The following is a 27,103-nucleotide window of genomic DNA, read 5'->3' as shown; positions in this document are numbered from 1 at the left end:
ACTATCCATTAGACCACCACTACTTCATGATATTTGAATGTCTCTGTACTCACAGATTCTTCCTGGAGGCTTTGACCACTGGCAGCAGCCTCAGAAGAGCCTCCTCTGAAGCAGAGTATTTCTTCAGGTCAAACACGTCCAGATCTTCTCCTGATGACAGTAAGATGAAGACCAGAGCTGACCACTGAGCAGGAGACAGATTATCTGAGGAGAGACTTCCTGAACTCAGGGACTGTTGGATCTGCTCCACTAGAGAACGATCATTCAGTTCATTCAGACAGTGGAACAGGTTGATGCTTCTCTCTGGAGACAGACCCTCATCCATCTTCTTCTTGATGTACTGGACTGTTTTCTTGTTGGTCTTTGAGCTACTTCCTGTTTCTGTCAGTAGACCTCGTAGGAGTTTCTGATTGGTCTCCAGTGAAAGACCCAGGAGGAACCGGAGGAACAAGTCCAGGTGTCCGTTTGGACTCTGTAAGGCCTGGTCCACAGCACTCTGGTAGAGATGTGTTGGTTCAGGTTTGGCTCTAAAGACTTTAGGACGCCTGGAGGTTGTTGGTTCTTCTGACAGCAGGTTAACACGAGAATTTATACATTTCCGATGGACATGAAGAGCAGCCAGAAACTCCTGAACGCTCAGATGGACGAAGCAGAACACCTGGTCCCTCTGGTACAGTCCTCTCTCCTCTCTAAAGACCTGTGTGAACACTCCTGAGTACACTGAGGCTGCTCTGATATCGATGCCACACTCTGTCAGGTCGGACTCATAGAAGATCAGGTTGCCTTTCTGCAGCTGCTCAAAAGCCAGTTTCCCCAGAGACTCCATCATCTTCCTGCTCTCTGGACTCCAGTGTGGATCTGTCTCAGCTCCTCCATCATACTTGATGTTCTTCACTTTGGACTGAACCACCAGGAAGTGGATGTACATCTCAGTCAGGGTCTTGGGCAGCTCTCCTCCCTCTCTGGTTTTCAACACCTGCTCCAGAACTGAAGCAGAGATCCAGCAGAAGACTGGGATGTGGCACATGATGTGGAGGCTTCGTGAGGTCTTGATGTGGGAGATGATGGTGCCGGCCTGCTCCTGATCTCTGAATCTCTTCCTGAAGTACTCCTCCTTCTGTGGGTCAGTGAACCCTCGGACCTCTGTCACCATGTCCACACACTCAGGAGGGATCTGATTGGCTGCTGCAGGTCGTGTGGTTATCCAGAGGCGAGCAGAGGGAAGCAGCTTCCCCCTGATGAGGTTTGTCAGCAGCACATCCACTGAGGTGGACTCTGTGACATCAGTCAGGATCTCAGTGTTCAGGAAGTCCAGAGGAAGCCGACACTCATCCAGACCGTCAAAGATGAACACAACCGGGAACTGATCAAACCTGCAGATTCCTGCGTCTCTGGTTTCAGAGAAGAAGTGATGAACAAGTTCCACCAAGCTGTACTTGTTCTCTCTCACCACATTCAGCTCTCTGAAGGTGAATGGAAATATGAACTGGATGTCCTGGTTGGCTTTGCCTTCAGCCCAGTCCAGAGTGAACTTCTGTGTTAAGACTGTTTTCCCAATGCCAGCCACGCCCTTTGTCAGCACTGCTCTGATTGGTGCATCTCTTCTAGGTGGGGCTTTAAAGAGGTCTTCTTGTCTGATGGTTGTTTCTGGTCTGTCTGGTTTCCTGGATGCTGTTTCAATCTGTCTGACCTCATGTTCAGCATTGACCTCTGCAGACCCCCCCTCTGTGATGTAGAGCTCTGTGTAGATCTGGTTCAGAAGGGTTGGGTTTCCTGCTTTAGCAATGCCCTCAAACACACACTGGAACCTCTCCTTCAGGTTAGACTTGAGTTCACGCTGACACACTCCAGAACGACTTCCTGAATGAACACACAACAAATCAGATCAATGAGTCAAATACATCTTTAAAGAATGAGGATCTGAATATACTTTGTTCCATCTCTTGAGACTTTAGTCAACATTTATCCAGCTTGTTAAATCTCTATAGAAACCCTCTTACTGCTCTGCAGACGGTCAGCCAGCTCCTCCTGCTCCATGCTCCTCAGGAAGTGCAGTGTGATGTTCAGAAATGCCTCTCTGCTGCTCCTCCTCTGCTCTTCATCCTCACCGTCCAGCACCTCCTCATCCTCCCTCTGGCTCTCTAAGCATTCTGGGTAATCTGAACTCAGAGCCTTCTGGATCTTCTTCAGCTCGTTCTTCACAAAAGTGATGATGTTGTCCTCCAGCAGCTGGAACAGAATACATGAACAACACAATCAAACTAAAGGCACCAAACATCAGATCCATGTTGGACAGACTGACCATCCACTGATCTACAAAGTGCATCATGGAGTTGACTGTGAGCAGAACAGATGTGAAGTAGCTGTAGTTCATGTACAGACCATAAATGTGGAGTACAGCTGTGTCTGATGCTGCTGGGCAGACTGACCTCTGGGAACCTCTGAGCTCTGCTGGTCCTCTCTGTGAGGAATCATGAAGAGATAACTCACATTGTCTCCGTCCATACAGAGACACACACACGGTAAAGGTCCTTGAAGCGACTTCCTGTAGCAGTACATGTTTACTTCTCCTGCTAATCCCAAAGAGTTTGGTTTTCTGCTGTAGAATTATACCAAACTTGTCAACCACTGAAAAAAGCTGATCTGTTAAAATAAAAATGAATCACAAATAAAATGCGTAAGTAGATAGACATGTCTTACTATGCACATGTATATCGTTATCCACAGCCACTGAGTAAAATAACATAAAATCAATGCAGGTCAGTTTTCATATGCTTCAGTGGTGCTGGAAATGTGGATTGAGTGCACGTGTGAGCAACAGGAGAAAGGACGGGTTTGCCTGGGCACGGGGCACCAGGTTTAGAAGTAAAGGTTATCATCAAATAACTATCAATTTCACCTTTGACCATCAGAGTGTTGTCCTTCTTTGAAGTTAAGAGGAAGATCCATAGACCAGTCACTCTTCATGGACACACAGCTGGGTTCAGGTTCTTCCAGCTTCCCCCTGAAACATGAGGTGAAAACAGGAAATAATCTAGAATTGTCAAAAAAGGTCCGGTCCTAACTCTTCCTGAACACTTTGCCTTAACCTCTGTGACAAATGTCTTGGGCTCAAGGAAAGGTGTGAAGGAGAATTCATCAGGATTTAGGAGAGAGCTTCAGTGCTAAGAGAATCGCTTGGAGACGTCATTATGATGAGCATGATCTTTGTTTTGTTTTCCTTATTTTATTTTGAAATGCCTTTTCTCCTGGGGTCTAGTTCTATTTCGTATATGGCTTCGCCCTCTAAGGCTATCGCTATTGGGTAATCCCCTGCGCACCCGCGCAGCACTGAAACACTTGTAGTCCACGCCCACCCGTAAGGTGGGCCCCACCCTCGGGCTCCCTTCCGGTATAAATAGGAAGGAGGCCCGACAATCTGCTCCCCTCTTTTCTTCAGCACACCGTTACTGAAGCACAAGAGACACTTCAACTGCAGAGTAAACATGAGTAACAATGGTGTGAGAGATTGTCCCTCATGTGGCTCTGGGTTCATAATGAGTTATGACCAGCAGAGATAAAAGCAGTCTCTGTGCGCGTCCGTCGCTGTCTCCCAGGCGAGCATGTCAGCTGGCTCCAGCCTGCTGAGCGGCACCAACGCCCACAGCAGCCGCCTTGGCGTCAGACTCGCCCTTCGGCGGCTGCAGGTGCTCCGTCCCACGTCTCCGCTCCCCCGCCACCCCAGAGATAGGGTCTCCCAGCGGCGAGTCAAAGGGGAGTGAGGCTCCCCCGCTCCTGGTCTGCTCCGCCAGAGCCTCCGATAATTAAGCCGGCTGCCACTAATCTGTTGATTAGTAGACAGCAGGGCTCGCTGCAGAAGCCTGCTGGTTTTAACCTATCAGTTAATAACCTGCAGAGCTCGCAATCAGACCAGACAATCGTCTGCCGTTCGGATATTTCCTGGCTCCTCGCATTTTTGTGTAGAGAAGGCTGGAGCCACGACACAGAGGAGGGATGAGAGAGTGGTTTCTCTGGACGACCTGCTATTTGCTGGCTCGCTCCAGAGAGGAAGTCGCTTTACAGACGGTACATCTCGTATCGCATCTGTCAAAGCCTGGGTTTCATAATAAATTGGAAGAAGAGCTGTCCTCTTCCCTCTCAGACAATCGTTTATCTGGGAGTGGAGTTAAACTCAGCCATCATGAGAGCGCGACTCTCGCGGCAGCGAGGGGAGGAACTGACAGCTCTCCTCCGGCGTGTCACAACCCACACAGCCCTCTCCGTGACGCAGCTGCTCTGCGTTGGTTTCAGCTGGTCACGTGATGATCCCCCTGGGTCTCTTCCAACAGGGGGACTCCAGAGGTGGTTCATTCGCTGCAGAAGCCTGCTGTTTTAACCTATTGGTTTATAAACTGCAGAGCTGGCGGTATTCCTCTGTCCCAGATATGCCTCCTACACACGGTCATAATACATGCACCGTTATAAGGCCTCGTGTGGACAGCATGCACACACCTCTCATCCCCTGGGCGTGTACGCGCCTCATGATGAGAGACGGAGTGAAAGGCAGCGTGTGGAAACTCCCTCGCAGCCCTTTTGCCTCACGGTCAGCGGCGGCGATGGCGTGGCTCGTCACCATGACTACCATTAGGGCACTTCACAGAGAAGCCTCTCCCCCCAAGCAGTTCCATGGGATACAAGAAACACTCCTGTCCTCCCAGGAACAGAGTCTTGCCCGTTTTTTACTCCGCTATTTTTCTAAATCTCGGAAAAGAACGGGGGAGTCGCCCCGTTGTTCAATCGATGTGTTGATTCGCTCAGACAACAGGCCACGGCTGCTGTTCTGGGCGCACTCACACGTTGCTTTCATCAGAGCAATGTATATTCCAGGAGAATTGAACCGAGGGGCTCCCAGAGTGCAGCAGCCGTGTTATGGAGGAGTACGGAGACTCAGACCTGTGTCACGCACACTAAGCAAAGCCCCATTTGAACCTTTAGACCAGGTTCCCCTTAAACTGTTATCAGCCATAGTAGTATTACTTTAGGCTCTATCAGCTAAAGGGTGAGTGATGTGTCTGCTCTCTCTGGGGCTCCGTCAGGCCTCCGGATCCAAGGAGATGCAGCTCAGCTGTTTTACGCCCTAACCCGGCTTCATGCCAAAGGTCATCACAAGCTTGTTAGAGTGGAGAGTGATCACCCTGAATGGCTTCTTTCCCCCTCCTCACAGGTCGGAGAAAGAAGCCACGTCTCATCTCCTCTGTCCTGCTAGTGGAGCGCACGGCTGCCTTGCGCCGTTCTCAGCGCCTGTTTGTGCATTATAGAGAGCGCTCGATCGGGCAGCCTCTGTCTGCACAGCGGCTGTCACACTGGCTGTGTGAAGCTGTGTCACAGGCATATGTCTCCTCTGGGGTGGAGCCCCCGGAGAACATCAAAGCGCACTCCAACAGAGGAATGTCCTCCTCCACGGCTTTGCACGGAGGAATGTCAGTGGAAGACATTTAAACGGCTGCATCTTGGTCTTCCCCCTGTTCATTTATTACATTGTATTTGAGGGATGTCTCCCATTCCTCTCTGACACACCCTGTACGGAGTGTCCTGTGAGAGTGAGTGATATCAGGAACCCAGCTGCGCGCTCTCCTGCCTGTCTGCGCACAGAGAGCTGCTGTTCCCCCTCTTTTTGTCACTGGGCAAAGTGTTTCTCACGGCGGCCGGTATGTATTGTTCCCAGCCTTCATCCCGTCAGGGAAGATAGGCATGTTTTGCTATGTTCCAGGTACGGTGATGAGCCATTACACATGGCACATCAGGCATGGGGTGTTATTGAGCAGGTGTGTCTGTGCTTCTAGTGCCGGGCGGACCCAGTGGGGCGCAGACTACATCATGCTTCACCCTTAACCCAATAGCGATAGCCTTAGAGGGCGAAGCCATATACGAAACAGAACTGAGGTTATCTACTGTAACTCCAGCTTCTATGAGTAAATGGCGCAGCCCTCTAAGCGCTGGGCCCCACTGGCTCCACGAATAGCTGAAGAAAAGTTATGTTGTATGGGAGCAGATTGTCGGGCCTCCTTCCTATTTATACCGGAAGGGAGCCCGAGGGTGGGGCTCACGTTGCGGGTGGGCGTGGACTACAAGTGTTTCAGTGCTGCGTGGGGGCGCAGGGGGATTACCCAATAGCGATAGCCTTAGAGGGCTGCGTCATTTACTCATAGAAGCTGGAGTTACAGTAGGTAACTTCAGTTTTACTTCCTGTCTTTGTGATTTCCTGCTTGTGTGATAGTCTGATTGTGTTCAGCTGCTGCCCTCCCCAGCTCTGTCTTTGTGAAGAGCCCTCTGTGTATATATATCTGTCTGTCTGCCTATATTGTTCTCTACTTGAATATTAGCAATGATAAATATCAATGATTACTTTCTTATCTCGGTTCAGTCAGCTACAATATACCAGCAGAATGAAACAGACTTCTGCCATTCGGGATAATAAAAACATTACAAGTGTTGACGTTATGTGTGTGTTAATCTCACACGCAAGTAGACGTCATTCTGTTAAGTATTATAGTTAACTACTAATGTATACTCTCTGCGATTTTAAAGATGGTCTCTTTTATTGAACCAGTCTGACACGTTGTGAAGCTGACCGTTGAGCGGCCCGACCAAGCAAGGAGGCAGAGGCAGAACGTCCAAAAATATAACCCGACGTGGGCATTTATTAAAATCATGTGCAAATAGTTCAAAGCCTCAATCCTGCTGTTCTCCTTGAACACATCCTGCAGCCACAAAGATCTAAAAATGCTCAATTTCAATTTCAGTCTACAGGCTAAATTGAAATTGAGCATTTTTATTTCTCTGAATGTATTTAAGGCACGTCTAAATGAAATGCTTTCTGACACTCTGGGTATTTGTAAATGTTGATATGTAAATATGATATCCTCTGTTGTTTGTTTGTATGTTGTTTTTATGTTTCATGTGGAACTAAATGATGCAGGTCTCCCTTGTAAATGAGATCGATGATCTCAAGGGACCAATCTGTCTAAATAAAGGTTTGAAATGAAATGAAATGAATCTCACACACTACTCCCAGCCCAACAAGAAAACAGCACCTAAATACACACACAGACTAACAAGACACAGGTGAGGGGGAAGGAGACAACACAGGGCACCCGGTGCACACAATAAGCAGCCACAGACATGGGGAAGTGATATGTCAACTTTACACAATTAACAATTAATGCAACTTAACGTCATGATTTTCAAACCCTCAACATATTATTTGCACCCTGATTCTTCTCAACCGCTGTCATCGTTACACCAGCATAAATACTCTCGGCGCTCTCGCTAACTCCCCTATCTTTTCAGGCGGAGCCGAGGACCCGACCAGCACCTGCCAGACGACATTCCAATCAATACGGTTTAATCAGTTAATAAATACTACTTCGATAATTAGTATAAATTATGTGCAAATCTGTAATGCCAACTGTACTGTGGAATCACGCTAATAAAGTGCAAACTGTTCACTAAAGTGCTGAGTTACAAGGCCCGAAGCCGTCAGTCCACAGTGACAAAGTTACCTTCGTCACACACGTTAAACTCGAATGTTACTGGCTTCAGGCTGGTTGACCCTCCCTCAGCTTCAACAAGAAGTCTCTGTTCTTCAGTAACAACAAGTTTTCTACTGCTGCTGATATAATGAAGTCACATGACGTCCACTTACTCTGTCTCTGAAGGGCGGCCTTTAAAATATATTGGTTTGTACATCGATCGATCACTCTTCATGGACACACAGCTGGGTCCAGGTCCAGGTCCAGGTCCAGGTCCAGGTCCAGGTCCAGGTCCAGGTCCAGGTCCAGGTCCAGGTCCAGGTCCATGCTGCTGCTCTGGCCTGTAACACAACACACACAGAGCTTTGAGTGTGAGTAATGTGTACTGAGCTTTCTCGTGGACAGTTACGAGATCTTCATGTCTGTATAACAACACAATATTAAAATAAGGGCTGTTAATGTTAACGCATTGACGCTTGTGATTATTGTGCAAACTTTAACGTTGAAAGCAACTTACAAATTACCCCAAATGAATCACATTACCAAGTTCAACCCAAACTTCCCATATTTCCAGCGTGGATGTTTACCATGAATTGCATGGCAGAGAGAAGGAAAGCCTCAGTGAAGAACACACATGTCCTGTGTATCGCACAATAAACAGAGGGAAATCACAGCGGCTTTACTGGATCAATGGTTTAGCTTAGAATTTGGGAATTGTCAGATATTATGCCAATAATTCAGAAATCATGTTCTAATAAAAGTAAAAACCCTCTGATTTCTCAATGATGGAAGACCACATGAGTATCTGACTGAGGATGACAACAACAAGCCCATCCGTTAAATCAATGGCTTCATATACTTACTCTGGGTTAAAAGAGGGGGGGTTATCTTTGCAGTCAGGCATAGGACCCTTTGACTGATCACTCTTCATGGACACACAGCTGGGTTCAGGCGACCTTTCTTTCTGTTGCTGGGAACTGATAGGAAAAAGATAAGATGAGATAAGATGTATTTTATGAATCCCAATTTGGGAAATGTATGACAATACAAGATTTAGACCTCTGCTTTCAGTCGATTTGGAGAGTAAAAGTCCTTTAACTGCCATTAATGCGTGTCTTTTACACATCATGTTCATCATTTGTATTCAAACTTGTACATGTTTGTATACATTTTTAAGCCTATTCATTTTCTTGTATTTGGTTTATAGTTGGATGTGCTATGGTTTAATACTGTTGACCATGGATTAGAACTCAGCACATCTGAAAGGCCCAGAGTCCGGGTTATTTCCAGAATGATACTTCCTGTCTGTGTAAAACCTAATATAAGCTTCCCAACACCATTTCTCTTGATCTGTGGTCTCTGCAACTAGTCCCAAAGACTTCTGGATCTAGTCCCTGGATCTCTGTGACTCTGGCCTTGACATCTGCAACTAGTCCTCAGGTATCTACGAAGAATCCCTAGAGATCCAAAATAAGTCCCCGGACCTCTGTAAGTAGTCCCTAGATCTCTTTAAATAGTCCCCAGATCTTTGCAACAAGACATCTTAACGACACACACACACACACACACACACACACACACACACACACACACACACACACACACACACACACACACACACACACACACACACACACACACACACACACACACACACACACACACACACACACACACACACACACACACACACACACACACACACACACACACACACACACACACACACACACACACACACACACACACACACACACACGCGCACACACACACACACACACACACACACACACACACACACACACACACACACACACACACACACACACACACACACACCAGCAGCAGCACTGTACTTGCTACAAACTTAAATATGCAAAGGTTCAACTACTATTAACAGAGTAGAAATGATCATTCCATTTATGAGAGCACTTTATCCCACAGACGCCTCAATAAATATGAAATATGAACCTTCTTAAGATAAGGGAAGTATCAACATTATGAGTCAATGTTCAGGGGAAAAGTAGGGAAACAAGTCTTTGCAACAAGTCCCTAGATCTCTGGAACTAGTCCTTGGACCTCTTAACCAGTCCTCAGATCTCTCTGCATTGATTGGTTCTTACTTCAAAGACTATTTTTTCCATCAAAACAATAATATACTGTTTCTGAGTTATTAATTAACAGAGATCTATCTATGAGAGCCCTTTGATCCGCAGACGCCTCAATAAATATGAAATATGAGCCGTCATAAGATAAGAGAAGTATCAAAGTCCAAACTGCAGTCCAGTATCAGGATTCAATCTGAATGTGTTTTATAGATTTACAGGTTTGTTATTAGTCATGCTGCTGAAAACTCAGGGGAAAATATATCATCAACTAGTCTCTGGATCCCTTCAAGTAGCCCATATATATCTCAGCAACTAGTCCCTTGTGCTCTGCAAATAGTCCCTAAATTCCTATAACTAGTCCCCAGATTCATGCAACTAGTCCTTAAGACATCTTAACTTCTCCTCAGATCCCTTGTTGTTTCTGAGTTATTCATTAACAGAGATCTTTCTATGAGAGCACGTTGACCAACAGACGCCTCAATAAATATGGAATATGAGGCTTCATAAGATAAGAGAAGCATCAAAGTCCAAACTGCAGTCCAGTATCAGGATTCAATCTGAATGTGTTTTATAGATTTACAGGTTTATTATGAGTCAATGTTCAGGAGAAAGAGCAGAGACAGTAAACAGCCAGTCAGTGAGAGAGAACATGTTGAAGGGTGAAACAGTTTCAAACATCATGTGAAGTGTTGAGTGTGATACCTTTCCATGTTGGTGATAACCTGCAGCCACCTGATGGAGACAGACACACGGCTTCATTATTACTTTAATGTCATTATATTTGTTCGTGATGAGGAAATAACATCTGTTTCTACATGTAGACTTTAAAGACAGTGAGCTGTAGTTTCTAACATCAGTTGTCAGATAAACTGAGTGCTGTCATTCTAAAGACAGGAGGTGAACACATGAACCCACAAAGAGCAGCTGTTTGAAACATTAGACACTGAATGAATCAAAGTCCCACTTACTCAGTTTCTTCTCATGAACTCCATCAGCTGTGAGGACCAGGTCTGTGTAGAAGAAGAGTTTCCTGCTGATCTGACCATGTGCTCCATCAGCTGTGAGGACCAGGTCTGTGTAGAAGAAGAGTTTCCTGCTGATCTGACCATGTGCTCCATCAGGAGTAAATCCTTCTTCATCAGTCCTCTGTGTCCAGCACTCTGATGAAGCAGTGTGACGCTGCAGCTCTCACTTCAAACTGTATATGACTTTATATCGTAGTTAAAGATTAACCCCCAGCCGCTCCCTGCTGCACTCTGACAGCTGAGAACAGACCAGGGGACACTAAAGAGAGACGCACACAGCTGGGAGACCAGGGGACACTAAAGAGTGACGCACACAGCTGGGAGACCAGGGGACACTAAAGAGTGACGCACACAGCTGGGGGACCAGGGGACACTAAAGAGAGACGCACACAGCTGGGAGACCAGGGGACACTAAAGAGTGACGCACACAGCTGGAGACCAGGGGACACTAAAGAGGGACGCACACAGCTGGGAGACCAGGGGACACTAAAGAGTGACGCACACAGCTGAGAGACCAGGGGACACTAAAGAGTGACGCACACAGCTGGGAGACCAGGGGACACTAAAGAGTGACGCACACAGCTGAGAACAGACCAGGGGACACTAAAGAGTGACGCACACAGCCATAGCCGTGGGAACATGTTTCAAATGGGGGGTGGTGTGGGGATGACACCAGTTCTGAACAATTTGCTGCCCTCGGCAAGATTTTAGCTGGCAATTAAAAAACTCTATGACCAATACACTACAAAAAGATAAACGTATTGACATGGTGGACAGCTGATATAAAAAGGCTTCAAATGTATTTAGTATTGTATGAACATGTTTTAATTGGGGGGTGGACTTCACATCCTCTTGGGGGGGTCCGGGGGAGCCCCCCCGCGAAGATTTGTTTTAACATTTTAAAGTAAAATGCTTCAATTACAAGAGACTGATCTAGGGGGTGCAACTTAGAACACCCATGTGAAAAAGATCGGTTTGCATTTTATTAATCAAATAAGTATGTGAACAGAATCAATAACCTACCATAGCCAATAACAAATACATGTAGGCTAACTTATTTTATTTTTGTGGTTCATTATTTTACCATTTAATATTTATTTATGCATATTTTTAAATCTCTCCAGTTTTAAACAATATGTTTGGCTACTGTAGCTATATATAGTATGCAACACGCAGTACTGTTTTTATTTATCCTAATAATTATAAAGGTGTGCTATGGAAATATTTGTTTACATAAACTGTGATCAAAACGTTTGAGACCCACTGAGACAACTTAGACTAAAGTGAACTATCTAAACACTCAGAGTCCTTTACCTCACTGAGCCTCTCAGTCTGACTGGAGAGGACTCTCCCTCCACATTATTGTAGAAACAGCTTCTTATATCCGTTAGCGCAGCAGAAGCTAACAAAAATCCCTGCCGGTACCGGTGCACCCCCCTATCTCTCTCTCTCTCTCTCTCTCTCTCTCTCTCTCTCTCTCTCTCTCTCTCTCTCTCTCTCTCTCTCTCTCTCTCTCTCTCTCTCTCTCTCTCTCTCTCTCTCTCTCTCTCTCTCTCTCTCTCTCTCTCTCTCTCTCTCTCTCTCTCTCTCTCTCTCTCACACTTTGGATGTGAGCTGCGGGCGCCTGATAAACCAACATCCCCCACTTTCATCACTTACAGCCCCCATCGTACAGGGCAAATGGAAAATGTAACTGGGGTGAAAAGGGAGTTATGTTTACTTAATTATGAATGTTGTTACATCAACGCTGAAAATTCGTTTTTTTAAAATTATATTTGCATTTAATCTTGTGGAAGTGCAGATCCTCTGTCCTCCACCAGGGGGTGCTGCAGCACCCTCAGCACCCCTACTTCCCACGGCCCAGCACACAGCTGAGAACAGATCCTCATCACTGACAGCATCAACGTCTCTGTCTGCAACGTGTCCAACACTTCATACATTTACTCAACTAAGAGGACTTCCATGTTGTGCTACCTGATACTTGTACTCATCTCAGAGGTACATGTTGTACTTTTTACTACACTTATCTGACAGCTGTGGTTACTGTACAGATGAGAGTCTCTGCACAGCTGGTTCTGATCTCTCTGGCTGATCAGTGAGTACAGGGAATATAATGATGGCACCAAACTATCTGTGCTAAGGATGATCAGTAACAGGTTCAACCAGATCACCAAAGAGCAGTGATGAGGTCGGTCTCTGTTGTCTTAATGAACGTATTTATTCAAGCTGTGTTCAGGAAGCAGAACTCTACACAGCAGAGGCTGCAAAGAGTCCAACACACTGGACAACTCTGTTAGAGAAGCAGGATCCCTCTGTTTACGTACTGATAACCTGACACTGTCAACAATGGAATCATCTCAACACATTTGATCCTGTGAACGCAGCACAGACTGAGACTCAGTTAGGCCGTTACGTGAAACAGAATGTTCTGTTGCGCTTGTGACACCAGTAGCCTTCTAGCAAATTAGCTAACAAGCTAGCTCGGCTGAAAAGGAACCAGAAACTTTACTTTTACTTTACTTTTTTTAACCATTTATTTGAGATCACCACTGGCGATGAAATAAAGTGGAGCATGGCCAATTAAATAAGATTAAGCTGTTCCTTTAGCCACTGGTAATGTTAAAAAGTTCTGAATTATTCTAAAGCTTTACTCATTGGGAACTCGGTATAAGAAAGATCACACTGTTGAGAATCATATCTGCCTGTTTTACACTCTTTGACCAACAGTGGGGGTTGGTGTTCAGATGGAGCCTCAGGAGATGAACCCTTTTGTGAACCAATTGGCTGGAAAGCTTACGATATGATGGACCGTTATTAATCCCTGTGGGTGAATTCAGTAGTTTAACAGCAGCAGGATAAGAGTGAAGAACAGGACAGCACAGATTCATACAGATTAGAGATGAATACAATTGAAGATACAAATCCTACCGATAGTATATACAAGTTGAAATCAGTGTCCCAACATTTACAATCAAACTAAGAACGATACAAAGAGTAATGTGAGAAAAATAGAGAGTGGACAAGAAATGTGCCAAGTAAGTAATAATAATAATAATAATAATAATAATAATAATAATAATAATAATAATAATAATAATACATTTCATTTATATAGCACACTTTAAAAACAACGTCATCTCAAGATGCTTCACAATGCTATAAGGAGAACATAATAAAACAAATAAATCAAAAGTCAAAAGTATTCCTTCAGAGCTTCATAAGGCTTGATCTCACCATCACTAGTTGGAGGTAGGAGTCAGGCAGGATGACTGCAGAAACAGGAATTAGAAACTTGGACAAACAACTCAAGTATCAATTAGCAGGCAAGCCCATGATCAAGTAGCTGTGTACCAGAATCTACGATCTGTCGGCTTGGTGGAGCTGAAGCCCGGTATATAAAGCCCAGCTGATTGAGTGACAGCAGCTTGGCACCTGCTCCCCAGATCCCACTTCTGTACTCAAGCACAGACGCTCAAACAGACACAGAGGAGGGAGGTTTTCTGATCTCAATATCTAGCCTTGGTTTACAGCAGTTAGCAAGTCAACTATAGCTGATGTCATTTAATCAAATTATTTCATATTTAAAATAAGTCTTAATCTTTCTGTAATAATACAAATATGTTTGAATCAACAAAAGCATGTTGTACAGATTTATTCTTCACAAAATAAGTTTTCTAATCTTAATATCTAGCTGTGGTTTATAACAGTCTATTTTCTCCTTCTTTCCCTGAACCAGCCCAGATGATCTCCCTCACACCAGGTCAGCACCTCCAGGTCCACCATGACCCCCTGCTGTGCTGAAATATACAACTAAAATGTTATATTTCTTAGTTTTATATTTATTAATATAATTAAACTGAATCTAAGACGGTTTAAGACGGTTTAGAGACATCCTATCATTCCACTGCTTATGTACTTCATGTTGTGAATAATTTTAAAGACCTCAGTAAATGAAATAAACAATTGATTTAATAATAACGATTTTAATTACATGTTTGAACTTTGTGATATGGCACACAGATGTGATTTATACAGAAGTGATGAGCTCTACAGTTCTGCTGTCTGCTTGTGTGAAGTGACTTTTTGTAGCCCTTCCCTGAATTACAGCGCAGTTATTGAATCTTTTTCCAGTTCAATATTAACTTAAATTGAGCAAAAGAAATACAAAATATTTTCAGAATCAGAATTCCTTTATTTGTCCAGAAAAGGGGAAATTCACAGAATTACAACCGCAGAGGTTTAGTGCTGAAAAAGTGAAAAGAGTAGACTGTATATTAAATATATCAAAGTAGGCACACGTTATTAATAATGAAGAATTACAATAAGTAAAAACACATAAGTACACTATGGTTACAATTATGTATCAGCTGTGATCCTGAACAGACTGAACTCTCTGGGCAGAAGGGAGGAAGTCTCTGGAACAGGAGGAGACTCTTCCTCCTACAGAGGAACCAGAGACACTGAGGAACCAGACCAGAACCTAAACCCAGCATAGAGAGGTTCAGTGAATGTGGTTCTGAAGGTGTGGAGGTGGATCAGTGTGTCAGAGGAGACTCTGTAGAAGGAGAGAGAGCCAGCAGGATGATCCAGATACACTGCTACTCTACCAGAGGAGGAGGAGGAGGAGGAGGAGGAGAAGGAGGAGGTGTGTGTTACTGTGTTATTGTGACAGACAGAGTAACGACCACTAGAGCAGATCAGACTCCAGGACTGATCATTCCTTCCAAACAAACAGTCATCACTCTCTCCTCTCCTCCTGATTCCTCTGTAAGTCACTGATATATCAACCCATCCTCTCCTCTCGACCTCCCAGTAACAGAGACCAGTCAGAGCTTCTCTACACATCAGCTGACACCAGGGGTCAAACCTCTCTGGATGATCAGGATATGGCTGCTCCTCCTCCACACGTGTCACCTTCCTGTTGTCCTCAGACAGTTTGAGTTCTCTGTGTGCTGTGTTTGTGTCGAGTGAGAGTTCACAGGAATCTGAGGAGAGGAACAGCAGCAGTTATTCATCTATCAGCTGTTCATTTATTGACACTTTGATGATGAAGGTTACATTTGAAGATGGTGGCTGCTTTGTTTTCATGAATCAAATTAAACCACACTCACACTTCCTCAGACCGGGTCTCAACCATCGGACTCCAGCAGGCTCCATCCTGAAAGAAGGGGGGGGGGGGGGGGGGGGGGGGGTCAGAGCAGCATGGAGACATGGACATCACTCTCAAACTCAGAGCTTTGTTATTCTCCACAGATGAAGCTACATGTTCACGATATCATTTTAGATCAGTCGATAAATAAAGCTCATTAACTTCAATGATTATTTCTCAGAGAATAAGATGTAAGAGTTGATCAGTGTTCAGTTAGTGTTCCCTCAGCATCTGCTAGCAGCAGTCAATGAGTGTTTCTCTTACCTGGAATCTGAAGAGGAAAATAAATGAACTTTATTTAAAAGCATCTTTCATGCAACGCACTTTGGGTTTGCTTTGAGCAATGAAAGGTGCTTTGACCATACCATTTATTATTATTATTATTATTATTATGATGATGAATTCACAGGACATCTGATAGTTCATCATTGTGTTTAAAAGAGGGAGGGGCCATTTAGTGCTTTAAAAATAGGAGAAGCACTTCAGAATCAATTCAGATACAGGAGCCAGTGCAGATGGGGTCCATCAGGAGTGGGATGATCTCTGCTGTGTTTAGGTTGTTGGATGGATTTTGACTCTATTGCCAAAATGATAAAAGCAGTTTTTGGTCAGCAAATTAAAATGAGCATTAAAATGGAGATCAGAATCTAAAATGATAAAGATGTATTTCTTGTTGTCGTGTCTTCTCTGTAAACACAGAGCTGCTGCCTGAGTCTTATCCCGTGTCTTTAGTTCCCTTCAATGTTTTTGTCTTGGCATACACACAGTGGAGGAAATACGTATTTGATCCCTGCAGACTTTGTAAGTTCACCAACAAAGAAAGGACCAGTCTGTCATTTGAATGGTAGGTTTATATAAACAGTGAGAGAAAGAATATCAATAAGGAAATCCAGAAATGTACATTATATAAAAGATTAAAATGTATTTGCATTTAACTGAGTGAAATAAGTATTTGATCCCCTTGCAGAACATGTGTTAGGACTTGGTGGAGAAACCCTTGTTGGACACACAGAGGTCACACAGAGGTCAGACGCTTCTTGTAGTTGGTCTCCAGGTCTGTGCACATCTCAGGAAGGATGTTGGTCCACTCCTCTCTGAAGATCCAAATCCTTCAGGTGTTGAGGCTGATGCTTGGCATCTGGAAGCTTCAGCTCCCTCCACACATTTTCTATGGGATTAAGGTCCAGACACTGGCAAGGACCCTCCATCACCTGAAGGTGCTTCTTCTTTAGCCTCTCCTGTGTTGCCTTGGCCGTATGTTCAGGGTCCTTGTCCTGCTGGAAGACCCCTCCATGACCCATGGTCAGTGTCCTGGCTGAGGGAAGGAGGCTATCCACCAAGATCTCACGGGACATGTCCCCGTCCATCCTCTCCTCGATGGAGGGAAGTCCTCCTGTCCCCTCAGCAGAGAAACAGCCCAAAGCAGAATGTCTCCACCTCCATGCCTGACGGATGGTGTTCTGGGGTTATAGTCAGCATCTCTCTTCCTCCAAACACGGCGTGTCGAGTTGAAGCCAAAGATCAACATTTTAGTCTCATCTGACCTCATCCGCTTCTCCCAAGCCTTCTCTGAATCATTCAGATGTTCGTTGTCAAACTTCAGACGGCCTCTCGTGTTCTTCTTGAGCAGGGGGCCTTCAGGCACTGCAGGATTTGATCAACTATGGTGTAGTGTGTTACCAATAGGTTTCTTGGTGACTGTGGTCCCAGCTGCCTTGAGATCATTAACAAGTTCCTCCTGTGTAGTTCTTGGCTGATCCCTCACCTTTCTCATGATCATCAATACCCCACGGGGCCAGATCCTGTGTGGAGCCCAGACCGAGGGCCATTGATGCTCATTTTGTGTTTCTTCCATTTAGAAACACACACATTATTCTTCTGAATAATGGCACCAAGAGTTGTCTCCTTCTCACCAAGCTGCTTTCCGGTGGTCTTGTAGCCGATCCCAGCCTGGTGCAGGTCTACAGTCTCACCCTGAGGTCCTTAGACAGCTCTACAGTCTCGCCCATGGTGGAGAGATTGGAATCTGATTGATTGATTCTGTGGACAGGTGTCTTTTATACAGGTAACAAGTTGATTAGGAGTACTTTTTTAAAGGAAGATGAATTATTTGTCTGTGGGAGCCAGAATCCTTGTTTGTTGCAAAGGGATCAAATACTTATTTCACTCAGTTCAATGGAAATACATTTTTATCTTTTATATAATGTCAATTTCTGGATTTTCTTTTTGATATTCTTGCTCTCAATATTTATATAAACCTACCATTACAATGATAGACTGTTAATGTATTGTGTGGGCAAACTTAAAAAATCTGCAGGGGATCAAATACTTATTTCCTTCACTGTATATGTTTATAATACCTGAGAGTGTCCAGTCTCCAGAGAGGATCCTCCAGTCCAGCAGACAGCAGCTTCTCTCCTGAGTCTCCTGGATGATTGCAGCTCAGGTCCAGCTCTCTCAGATGGGAGGGGTTGGATCTCAGAGCTGAAGCCAGAGAAACACAGCCTTCCTCTGAGACCATACAGCCTGACAGACTGAACACACACACACACACACACACACACACACACACACACACACACACACACACACACACACACACACACACACACACACACACACACACACACACACACACACACACACACACACACACACACACACACACACACACACACACACACACACACACACACACACACACACACACACACACACACACACACACACACACACAGTGAGTAAAAAAACAATAACAAATGTTATTGAAGCAGATGCAACAAAAGGTTATGAGTGTATCCATCATTAATGTACATCGCAATTTAACTGGCTATAAGTTTAACATGTTGATGAATCCTGACCTGAGAGTCTCCAGAGCACAGTGAGGACTCTCCAGTCCAGCAGACAGCAGCTTCACTCCTGAATCCTGCAGGTCGTTGTTACTCAGGTCCAGCTCTCTCAGACTAGAGGACTGGGAGCTGAGGACTGAGGACAGAGCTGCACAGCTTCTCTCTGACAGGTTACAGACACTCAGTCTGAGGAGACAATAATAAACAACAACATAAAATCAATAACTTCAGGGTGTTCTTTTTCATGAATGACTGCCTTATCGCATATTATTCCTTATTCAAAATGTGCAACTCAATACTGCTTCACATCTGTGATGCCAATGTTCATGATGTCTCTTCTCCACGATGGCATTAATCAGTAACAGGATGAGTGTTTTACATCAACTGTATTTTATTCATGTTTAATACAAAAGAAGACTTTGTGTTTGGTTACCTGACTGATTTAAAAACAGGAAGAGAAAGAAGGAGATTGTAAATAAGCAGAGAGAGAGAGAGAGAGACAATAATTTAAGATAAAATAAGAAATCTGACCTGAGAGTCTCCAGAGCACAGTGAGGACTCTCCAGTCCAGCAGACAGCAGCTTCACTCCTGAATCCTGCAGGTCGTTGTTACTCAGGTCCAGCTCTCTCAGACTAGAGGACTGGGAGCTGAGGACTGAGGACAGAGCTGAACAGCATCTCTCTGACAGCTTACAGACACTCAGTCTGAAGGGACAAACATTTAAATTAAAAGTTCGGCATTTACTCCTTTTTACAAATTCAAAAACAAAATATTAAGACCCTATAATCATAAATACGAGGAATCCTACATTATTTGAACTGATGGCAAAGATTTTGCATACATGGTGGATTGAAAGCCAATGTTAAAAATGTGTCAAAAGTAGAAAGGGAGAAGAGTGTGTAGATTTGCACCTGAACACAACAGCAAAGAATAATTTAACGGGTTTAAAAATAGTTCATTTACTATAGTAAGTTAAATACTTCCACAAAAGGAAGCTCAACATGTTGATTTATCCTGACCTGAGAGTCTCCAGAGTACAGTGAGGACTCTCCAGTCCAGCACACAGCAGCTTCACTCCTGAATCCTGCAGGTCGTTGTTACTCAGGTCCAGCTCTCTCAGACTAGAGGACTGGGAGCTGAGGACTGAGGACAGAGCTCCACAGCTTCTCTTTGACAGCTTACAGCCACTCAGTCTGAAGGGACAAAAAAATAAATGGAAGCAAATGTTAAAGTGGACTTTGTGTTTGTATAATATGTTTTCCTGGGCAAAACAGAAGAACTGTAAATGATGTTATATTATGTTACATAGGGTCTGAAAATTGACAATTTCAACTGGGTTGAAAAATAACTTGAGTACAGTAAATTTAGAAAACTCATCCAGTAATCATACATGTTATTTCAGCTTAGGCTTTTACTGAAGCAACTAACAAACACTTCAATACAATGTCTAGAAAATAATTTGAGGTCAAGTATCTTTCCCAAGGACACTTTGACATGTTAACCTCAGGGAGAGGGGATCAAATCAATAACCCTCCCCTTGGTTATCGCCTATTTCCCTTCTGGGCAACAGCAGCCCAATATATCAATACATATTCAAAAGGGAGCTCAACATATTGATGAATCCTGACCTGAGAGTTTGACGAACATAACTATTTCAAAATCATTTTGGTAGAGAAAAGAAGGAATTAAACCATTGAAATGGTTAGGAATTCAAAAGTCCATCGGTTGAACATGTTGATGAATCCTGACCTGAGAGTCTCCAGAGCACAGTGAGGACTCTCCAGTCCAGAAGACAGCAGCTTCACTCCTGAATCCTGCAGGTCGTTGTTACTCAGGTCCAGCTCTCTCAGACTAGAGGACTGGGAGCTGAGGACTGAGGACAGAGCTGCACAGCTTCTCTCTGACAGGTTACATAAACTCAATCTGAGGAGACAACAAAAATAAATGGAAGCAAATGTTAAAGTGGACTATGTTTTTATATAACATGCTTTCCTGGGCAAAACAGAAAAACTGTAAAGTATATTATGTTACACAGGGTCTGAAAATTGACGATCACAACTGGGTTGAAAAATAACTTGAGTACAGTGAACTTAGAAAACTCATCCAGTAATCATACATGTTATTTCAGCTTAGGCTTTTACTGAAGCAACTAACAAACACTTCAATACAATGTCTAGAAAATAATTTGAGGTCAAGTATCTTACCCAAGGACACTTTGACATGTTAACCTCAGGGAGAGGGGATCGAATCAATAACCCTCCCATTGGTTATCGCCTATTTCCCTTCTGGGCAACAGCAGCCCAATATATCAATACGTATTCAAAAGGAAGCTCAACATGTTGATGAATCCTGACCTGAGAGTCTCCAGAGCACAGTGAGGACTCTCCAGTCCAGCAGACAGCAGCTTCACTCCTGAATCCTGCAGGTCGTTGTTACTCAGGTCCAGCTCTCTCAGACTAGAGGACTGGGAGCTGAGGACTGAGGACAGAGCTGCACAGCTTCTCTCTGACAGCTTACAGCCACTCAGTCTGATAAAGAAAGTACAAACAATATTTTAAAAAGATGAGCATAATATTTACTTTACATTTCATTTAGCTGACACTTTTATCCAAAGCGACTTACAATTACAGAGACATTCTCCCTGGAGAAACTAAGGACTAAGTGCCTTACTCAAGGGAACACGAGTGGTGGTGTTCCTGGCGGGAATTGAACTCACAACGTTCCGATCTTCATCCCACCTCACTATCCATTAGACCACCACTACTTCATGTTATTACATGGCTTAGTTGAATACTCGATTCTGATTGGTCAATTCAGAACACGTGACGCGTTGTTAACAGACAGACCGCTGTCAAGGACTTATTGACCGTTGTTAAGGACGCTCACATCTGCAGAAAGAAGTCCGTTCGATTTAACTATATACAGTTTGGCCTTTCTAACTGACAAGACAAGAGCGACAAGAAAACAGCGGAGAAGTAACGGGCAGAAATCCTCCTTTTACGCAGCGGTCCAGACATAGACATCAAACGGCGACACATATTCAGTTGCAAGTTACTTTGACATTAGGGCAGGGATATCTAGATACTCCCCAAGGTTTGACATCATGACTTCTGCTACTTTTAAAGCAAGCAGCGACGTTTTCAAATCTGAAATCTAAAAGCGCCTCAAAAACGCTATCGAAGCAGTTCCTGCCGTTGCTACGTTAGTTCAAACGGTAACAAAGGACTATTTGTCTTCTTCTTCTTCTTCTTCTTCTTCTTCTTCTTCTTCTTCTTCTTCTTCTCTTGCTTTTGGCGGATTGCAAACAACTTAAAAGGTGCATACCGCCACCTACTGTACATGAGTATGCATCATCACATCATTCCAACTCATTAACCTATGTTCTAATCAAAATAAAATTAAAATAAATAAATAAATCAATAAAACCATGAAATAAATAAAACCAAACAAAACTAATCTATGTTCTTTCCTGACCTAATGTTAAATTATTTTTCCTACCCCAGTTTCACTCAAGAATTTAAACAGTGCCTTTGTGGTAGCTTTTACTCCCTCTCCTTTTGTTCCCAAAACACCAACCACACTCCACTCCCTCTCTGCCTCTAAGACTTTAGCCTTTCATTGTTCTCTTTCCGCTTTATAGATGTCACAATTTAACAATATATGTTCTACATCTTCTTTTACTGCACAGTTCCCACACTTGTTACTGTCACTTTTCCCCATGATATACAGCGTACTGTTCAAAGCCGTGTGATTTATTCTGAGTCTAGCCATCATGATTTCCTCCCTTCTGTTTCTTTCTTTATGAATATGAATTGTAATTGTATTTTGTACTTTGTGATAGTCCTTGCCTTTCTGGTCTTTCTCCCACCTTTTCTGCCAGATCTCCATCCCTTTCTTCTTAATGACTGCTTTTCCTTCTCCTTCTCCAAGTTGAACTGGTAATGTTATTTGCTTTTGTAGTGCAGTTTTTGCTAATCTATCAGCACACTCGTTCCCTTTCACCCCCTCATGTGCAGGCACCCAGCAGAACTGCAGATCTATGCCGCTTCTGTGCAGTCTTAACAGGCTATGATTCAGTTCTATGGGAATGTCTTCTCTAGTAGTTGTTGTTGATTGTATGCTTTATAATATGGACAATGAATCTGTACATATAACCACCCTATCTGGTCTGACCTCTTCAACCCACTGCAATCCTATTATTACAGAAAGCATTTCTGCTGTATACACTGATAATTGATCAGACGCTCTTTTTAAAATAGATATTTTAAAGTCTGGGATGTATATGCCAACTCCAACACGCTCTTCCTTGTTCTTAGAGCCATCTGTATAGATTTGTAGGTAATTGTAGTACTTTTCGTTCAGATACATACTTGTTTTAATTCCCACTTCATTTATTTGCCACTCTTTTTTCCTTTCTATGATATTCATATCTATTTTAGCTTCTGGGAACAGCCATGGGGGAACACTGCTAAATGGAGTTGCTTTGGCAAACGTGATATTCTCCACTCCAGATGCCCTCGTTCTTTCCTTACTCGTCCAGCCAAACCCACGTCCCTGGAATTTTGCATATTCCCAGCAATCCTGTAATATTCTGTTTGGAATATTTTCTTCTCCACTTCCTTGTAGTCTGACCCAGTATGACAGAGCAAGTCTCTCTCTTCTGATCTCCAGCGGTGTCTCTCCTGGTTCTATCAGAACTGCATTGATAGGGGATGACTTTATCGCTCCAATACACAGCCGCAATGCTTTATATTGTATTCTATCAATTTTTAAAAGCGATGTTTTTGCTGCTGCTCCATATACTATACAACCGTAGTCTATTGTGGACCTCATCATTGATCTGTAAATGTCTATTAATGCTTGTTTATCTGCGCCCCAGTTGCATCCAGCTACAGCTCGCAATAAATGTAATACTTTTTTGCATTTTGTTTCCACTTGATTAATATGCATGTTCCATGTGTATTTGCTATCAAACCACAGCCCTAGGTATTTGAACTCATTCGCCTTTTTCATTGGACTCTCATATAGTGTTAGCTGTTGGCCATCAATCTGGCGTTTGTTTGTAAATACCATGTAGCATGACTTGCTTTCTGACATTTTGAATCCCCAGTTATATGACCACCTCTCCACTTTTGTAATCGCTCTAGCTATATTCTCCATTACGTATGGGGCATTTCTTCCCCTCATCCAAATAGCCCCATTATCTGCGTACAGAGCCGATTGTATGCATGTGTCTAAGCATGTAAAAATATCATTAATCATGATGTTGAATAATATTGGACTGACTGCACTCCCTTGGGGAATACCATTTTCTATTTCAAAATAGTTGGAAATATCTGCTCCAACCGACTATTTTTCTTAGCGGATGCATGTCAATTTAAATCAATACATACAACTATTTTTTAAATCAATAAAATCATTTTCTAAATCCACAAAAGCATTTCAATTAATATTGGGAGTCATAACGTTACTTTGTTGAGAATGTGTCCATGTAATAAGCCGATCTAGATCCCTCCGCTTCGCGTCGGGCTCCTGATCAGCCTGTCGGTGTTCTTTTCCCCATCATGACCAAGTCGCTGCACATTATCCCTTACTTATTAAATGGCTTAGTTGAATACTCGATTCTGATTGGTCAATTCAGAACATGTGACACGTTGTTAATACTGAACAGACAGACCGCTGTCAAGGACTTATTGACCGTTGTTAAGGACGCTCACATCTGCAGAAAGAAGTCCGTTCGATTTAACTATATACAGTTTGGCCGAAAAGCAAACTGCATGCAGTTTGCTTTCTAACTGACAAGACAAGAGCGACGAGAAAACAGCGGAGAAGTAACAGGCAGAAACCCTCCTTTTACGCAGCGGTTCAGACACAGACATCAAACGGCGACACATTTTCAGTGTGCAGTTACTTTGGCATTAGGGCAGGGATATCTAGATACTTCCCAAGGTTTGACATCATGAATTGTGCTACTTTTAAAGCAAGCAGCGATGTTTTCAAATCTGCAATCAAAAAGCTCCTCAAAAACGCTATCGAAGCAGTTCCTGCCGTTGCTACGTTAGTTCAAACGGTAACAACGGAGTATTTTTCTTAGCGGATGGATTTCAATTTAAATCAATACATACAACTATTTTTTAAATCAATAAAATCATTTTCTAAATCCATAAAAGCATTTCAATTAATATTGGGAGTCATAACGTTACTTTGTTGAGAATGTGGCCGTGTAATAAGCGGGATAATGTGCAGCGACTTGGTCATGATGGGGAAAAGAACACCGACAGGCCGATCAGGAGCCCGACGCGAAGCGGAGGGATCTAGATCGGCATGAAGGCCGCGTCGCAGCACATTATCCCTTACATATTTGAATGTTTCTGTACTCACAGAGCCTTCCTGGAGGCTTTGACCACTGGCAGCAGCCTCAGAAGAGCCTCCTCTGAAGCAGAGTATTTCTTCAGGTCAAACACGTCCAGATCTTCTTCTGATGACAGTAAGATGAAGACCAGAGCTGACCACTGAGCAGGAGACAGATTATCTGTGGAGAGACTTCCTGAACTCAGGGACTGTTGGATCTGCTCCACTAGAGAACCATCATTCAGTTCATTCAGACAGTGGAACAGGTTGATGTTTCTCTCTGGAGACAGATCCTCTTCTATCTTCTTCTTGATGGACTGGACTGTTTCCTGATTGGTCTCTGAGCTACTTCCTGTTTCTGTCAGTAGACCTCGTAGGAGTTTCTGATTGGTCTGCAGAGAAAGACCCAGGAGGAAGCGGAGGAACAAGTCCAGGTGTCCGTTTGGACTCTGTAAGGCCTGGTCCACAGCACTCTGGTAGAGATGTGTGAGTTTAGGTTTGGGTCTGAAGACTTTAGGCAACCTGGAGGTTGTTGGTTCTTCTGACAGCAGGTTGATACGAGAATTGATACATTTTCGATGGACATGAAGAGCAGCCAGAAACTCCTGAACGCTCAGATGGACGAAGCAGAAAACCTTGTCCCTCTGGTACAGTCCTCTCTCCTCTCTAAAGACCTGTGTGAACACTCCTGAGTACACTGAGGCTGCTCTGATATCGATGCCACACTCTGTCAGGTCGGACTCATAGAAGATCAGGTTGCCTTTCTGCAGCTGCTCAAAAGCCAGTTTCCCCAGAGCCTTCATCATCTTCCTGCTCTCTGGACTCCAGTGTGGATCTGTCTCAGCTCCTCCATCATACTTGATGTTCTTCACTTTGGACTGAACCACCAGGAAGTGGATGTACATCTCAGTCAGGGTCTTGGGCAGCTCTCCCCCCTCTCTGGTTTTCAACACCTCCTCCAGAACTGAAGCAGAGATCCAGCAGAAGACTGGGATGTGGCACATGATGTGGAGGCTTCGTGAGGTCTTGATGTGGGAGATGATGGTGCCGGCCTGCTCCTGATCTCTGAATCTCTTCCTGAAGTACTCCTCCTTCTGTGGGTCAGTGAACCCTCGGACCTCTGTCACCATGTCCACACACTCAGGAGGGATCTGATTGGCTGCTGCAGGTCGTGTGGTTATCCAGAGGCGAGCAGAGGGAAGCAGCTTCCCCCTGATGAGGTTTGTCAGCAGCACATCCACTGAGGTGGACTCTGTGACACCAGTCAGGATCTCAGTGTTGAGGAAGTCCAGAGGAAGTCGACTCTCATCCAGACCGTCAAAGATGAACACAACCGGGAACTGATCAAACCTGCAGATTCCTGCGTCTCTGGTTTCAGAGAAGAAGTGATGAACAAGTTCCACCAAGCTGTACTTGTTCTCTCTCACCACATTCAGCTCTCTGAAGGTGAATGGAAATATGAACTGGATGTCCTGGTTGGCTTTGCCTTCAGCCCAGTCCAGAGTGAACTTCTGTGTTAAGACTGTTTTCCCAATGCCAGCCACGCCCTTTGTCAGCACTGCTCTGATTGGTGCATCTCTTCCAGGTGAGGCTTTAAAGAGGTCTTCTTGTCTGATGGTTGTTTCTGGTCTGTCTGGTTTCCTGGATGCTGTTTCAATCTGTCTGACCTCATGTTCATCATTGACCTCTGCAGACCCCCCCTCTGTGATGTAGAGGTCTGTGTAGATCTGGTTCAGAAGGGTTGGGTTTCCTGCTTTAGCAATGCCCTCAAACACACACTGGAACCTCTCCTGCAGGTTAGACTTGAGTTCACGCTGACACACTCCAGAACGACTTCCTGAATGAACACACAACAAATCAGATCACTGAGTCAGATACATCCTTAAAGAATGAGGATCTGAATATACTTTGTTTCATCTCTTGAGACTTTAGTCAACATTTATCCAGCTTGTTAAATCTCTATAGAAACCCTCTTACTGCTCTGCAGACGGTCAGCCAGCTCCTCCTGCTCCATGCTCCTCAGGAAGTGCAGTGTGATGTTCAGAAATGCCTCTCTGCTGCTCCTCCTCTGCTCTTCATCCTCACCGTCCAACACCTCCTCATCATCCC

At 44.1% G+C, this 27,103-nt stretch overlaps 2 protein-coding genes across 2 annotated transcripts in view; both read right to left on the bottom strand.

Annotated features, from left to right (window-relative positions):
• LOC307044215 (uncharacterized protein) overlaps positions 1–10,776 on the bottom strand; it is a 33,961-nt gene extending 23,185 nt beyond the window's left edge. Inside the window, exons 1-8 of the mRNA XM_079689297.1 lie at positions 10,588–10,776; positions 10,322–10,351; positions 8,375–8,488; positions 7,685–7,852; positions 2,900–3,004; positions 2,383–2,461; positions 2,001–2,229; positions 54–1,860 (exon numbers count right to left, since the gene is read on the bottom strand). Coding sequence (XP_079545423.1) covers positions 54–1,860; positions 2,001–2,229; positions 2,383–2,461; positions 2,900–3,004; positions 7,685–7,852; positions 8,375–8,488; positions 10,322–10,329 — 2,510 coding nt within the window. The 5' untranslated portion in view covers positions 10,330–10,351; positions 10,588–10,776. The remainder of the gene's footprint in view (positions 1–53; positions 1,861–2,000; positions 2,230–2,382; positions 2,462–2,899; positions 3,005–7,684; positions 7,853–8,374; positions 8,489–10,321; positions 10,352–10,587) is intronic.
• Positions 10,777–14,607: 3,831 nt separating this feature from the next.
• On the bottom strand, positions 14,608–27,103 carry LOC307044270 (NACHT, LRR and PYD domains-containing protein 3-like). The gene is made up of 10 exons (XM_079689363.1): positions 26,972–27,103; positions 25,025–26,831; positions 20,998–21,171; positions 20,393–20,566; positions 19,663–19,836; positions 19,174–19,347; positions 18,655–18,828; positions 18,154–18,327; positions 15,756–15,802; positions 14,608–15,629 (listed from the first exon to the last, which is right to left on the bottom strand). The coding sequence occupies exons 1-10, from the start codon at positions 27,006–27,008 to the stop codon at positions 15,085–15,087; spliced, it is 3,480 nt and encodes a 1,159-aa protein (XP_079545489.1). The 5' UTR covers positions 27,009–27,103; the 3' UTR covers positions 14,608–15,084.

Source organism: Notothenia rossii, assembly GCF_949606895.1.
Source record: "Notothenia rossii genome assembly, chromosome: 6".
NCBI lineage: Eukaryota > Metazoa > Chordata > Actinopteri > Perciformes > Nototheniidae > Notothenia > Notothenia rossii.
This window is presented reverse-complemented; position numbering and strand designations above follow the sequence as displayed.

Coding starts and splice junctions, on each gene's coding strand:
- LOC307044270 (XM_079689363.1), bottom strand. CDS start 27,008: ATGGAGCAGGAGGAGCTGGCTGACCGTCTGCAGAGCA. Junction 19,837..20,392: donor TGTGCTCTGGAGACTCTCAG/GTCAGGATTCAT, acceptor TTGTCCCTTCAG/ACTGAGTGGCTGTAAGCTGT. Junction 15,803..18,153: donor TGGAGACTGGACACTCTCAG/GTATTATAAACA, acceptor CCCTTCTTTCAG/GATGGAGCCTGCTGGAGTCC.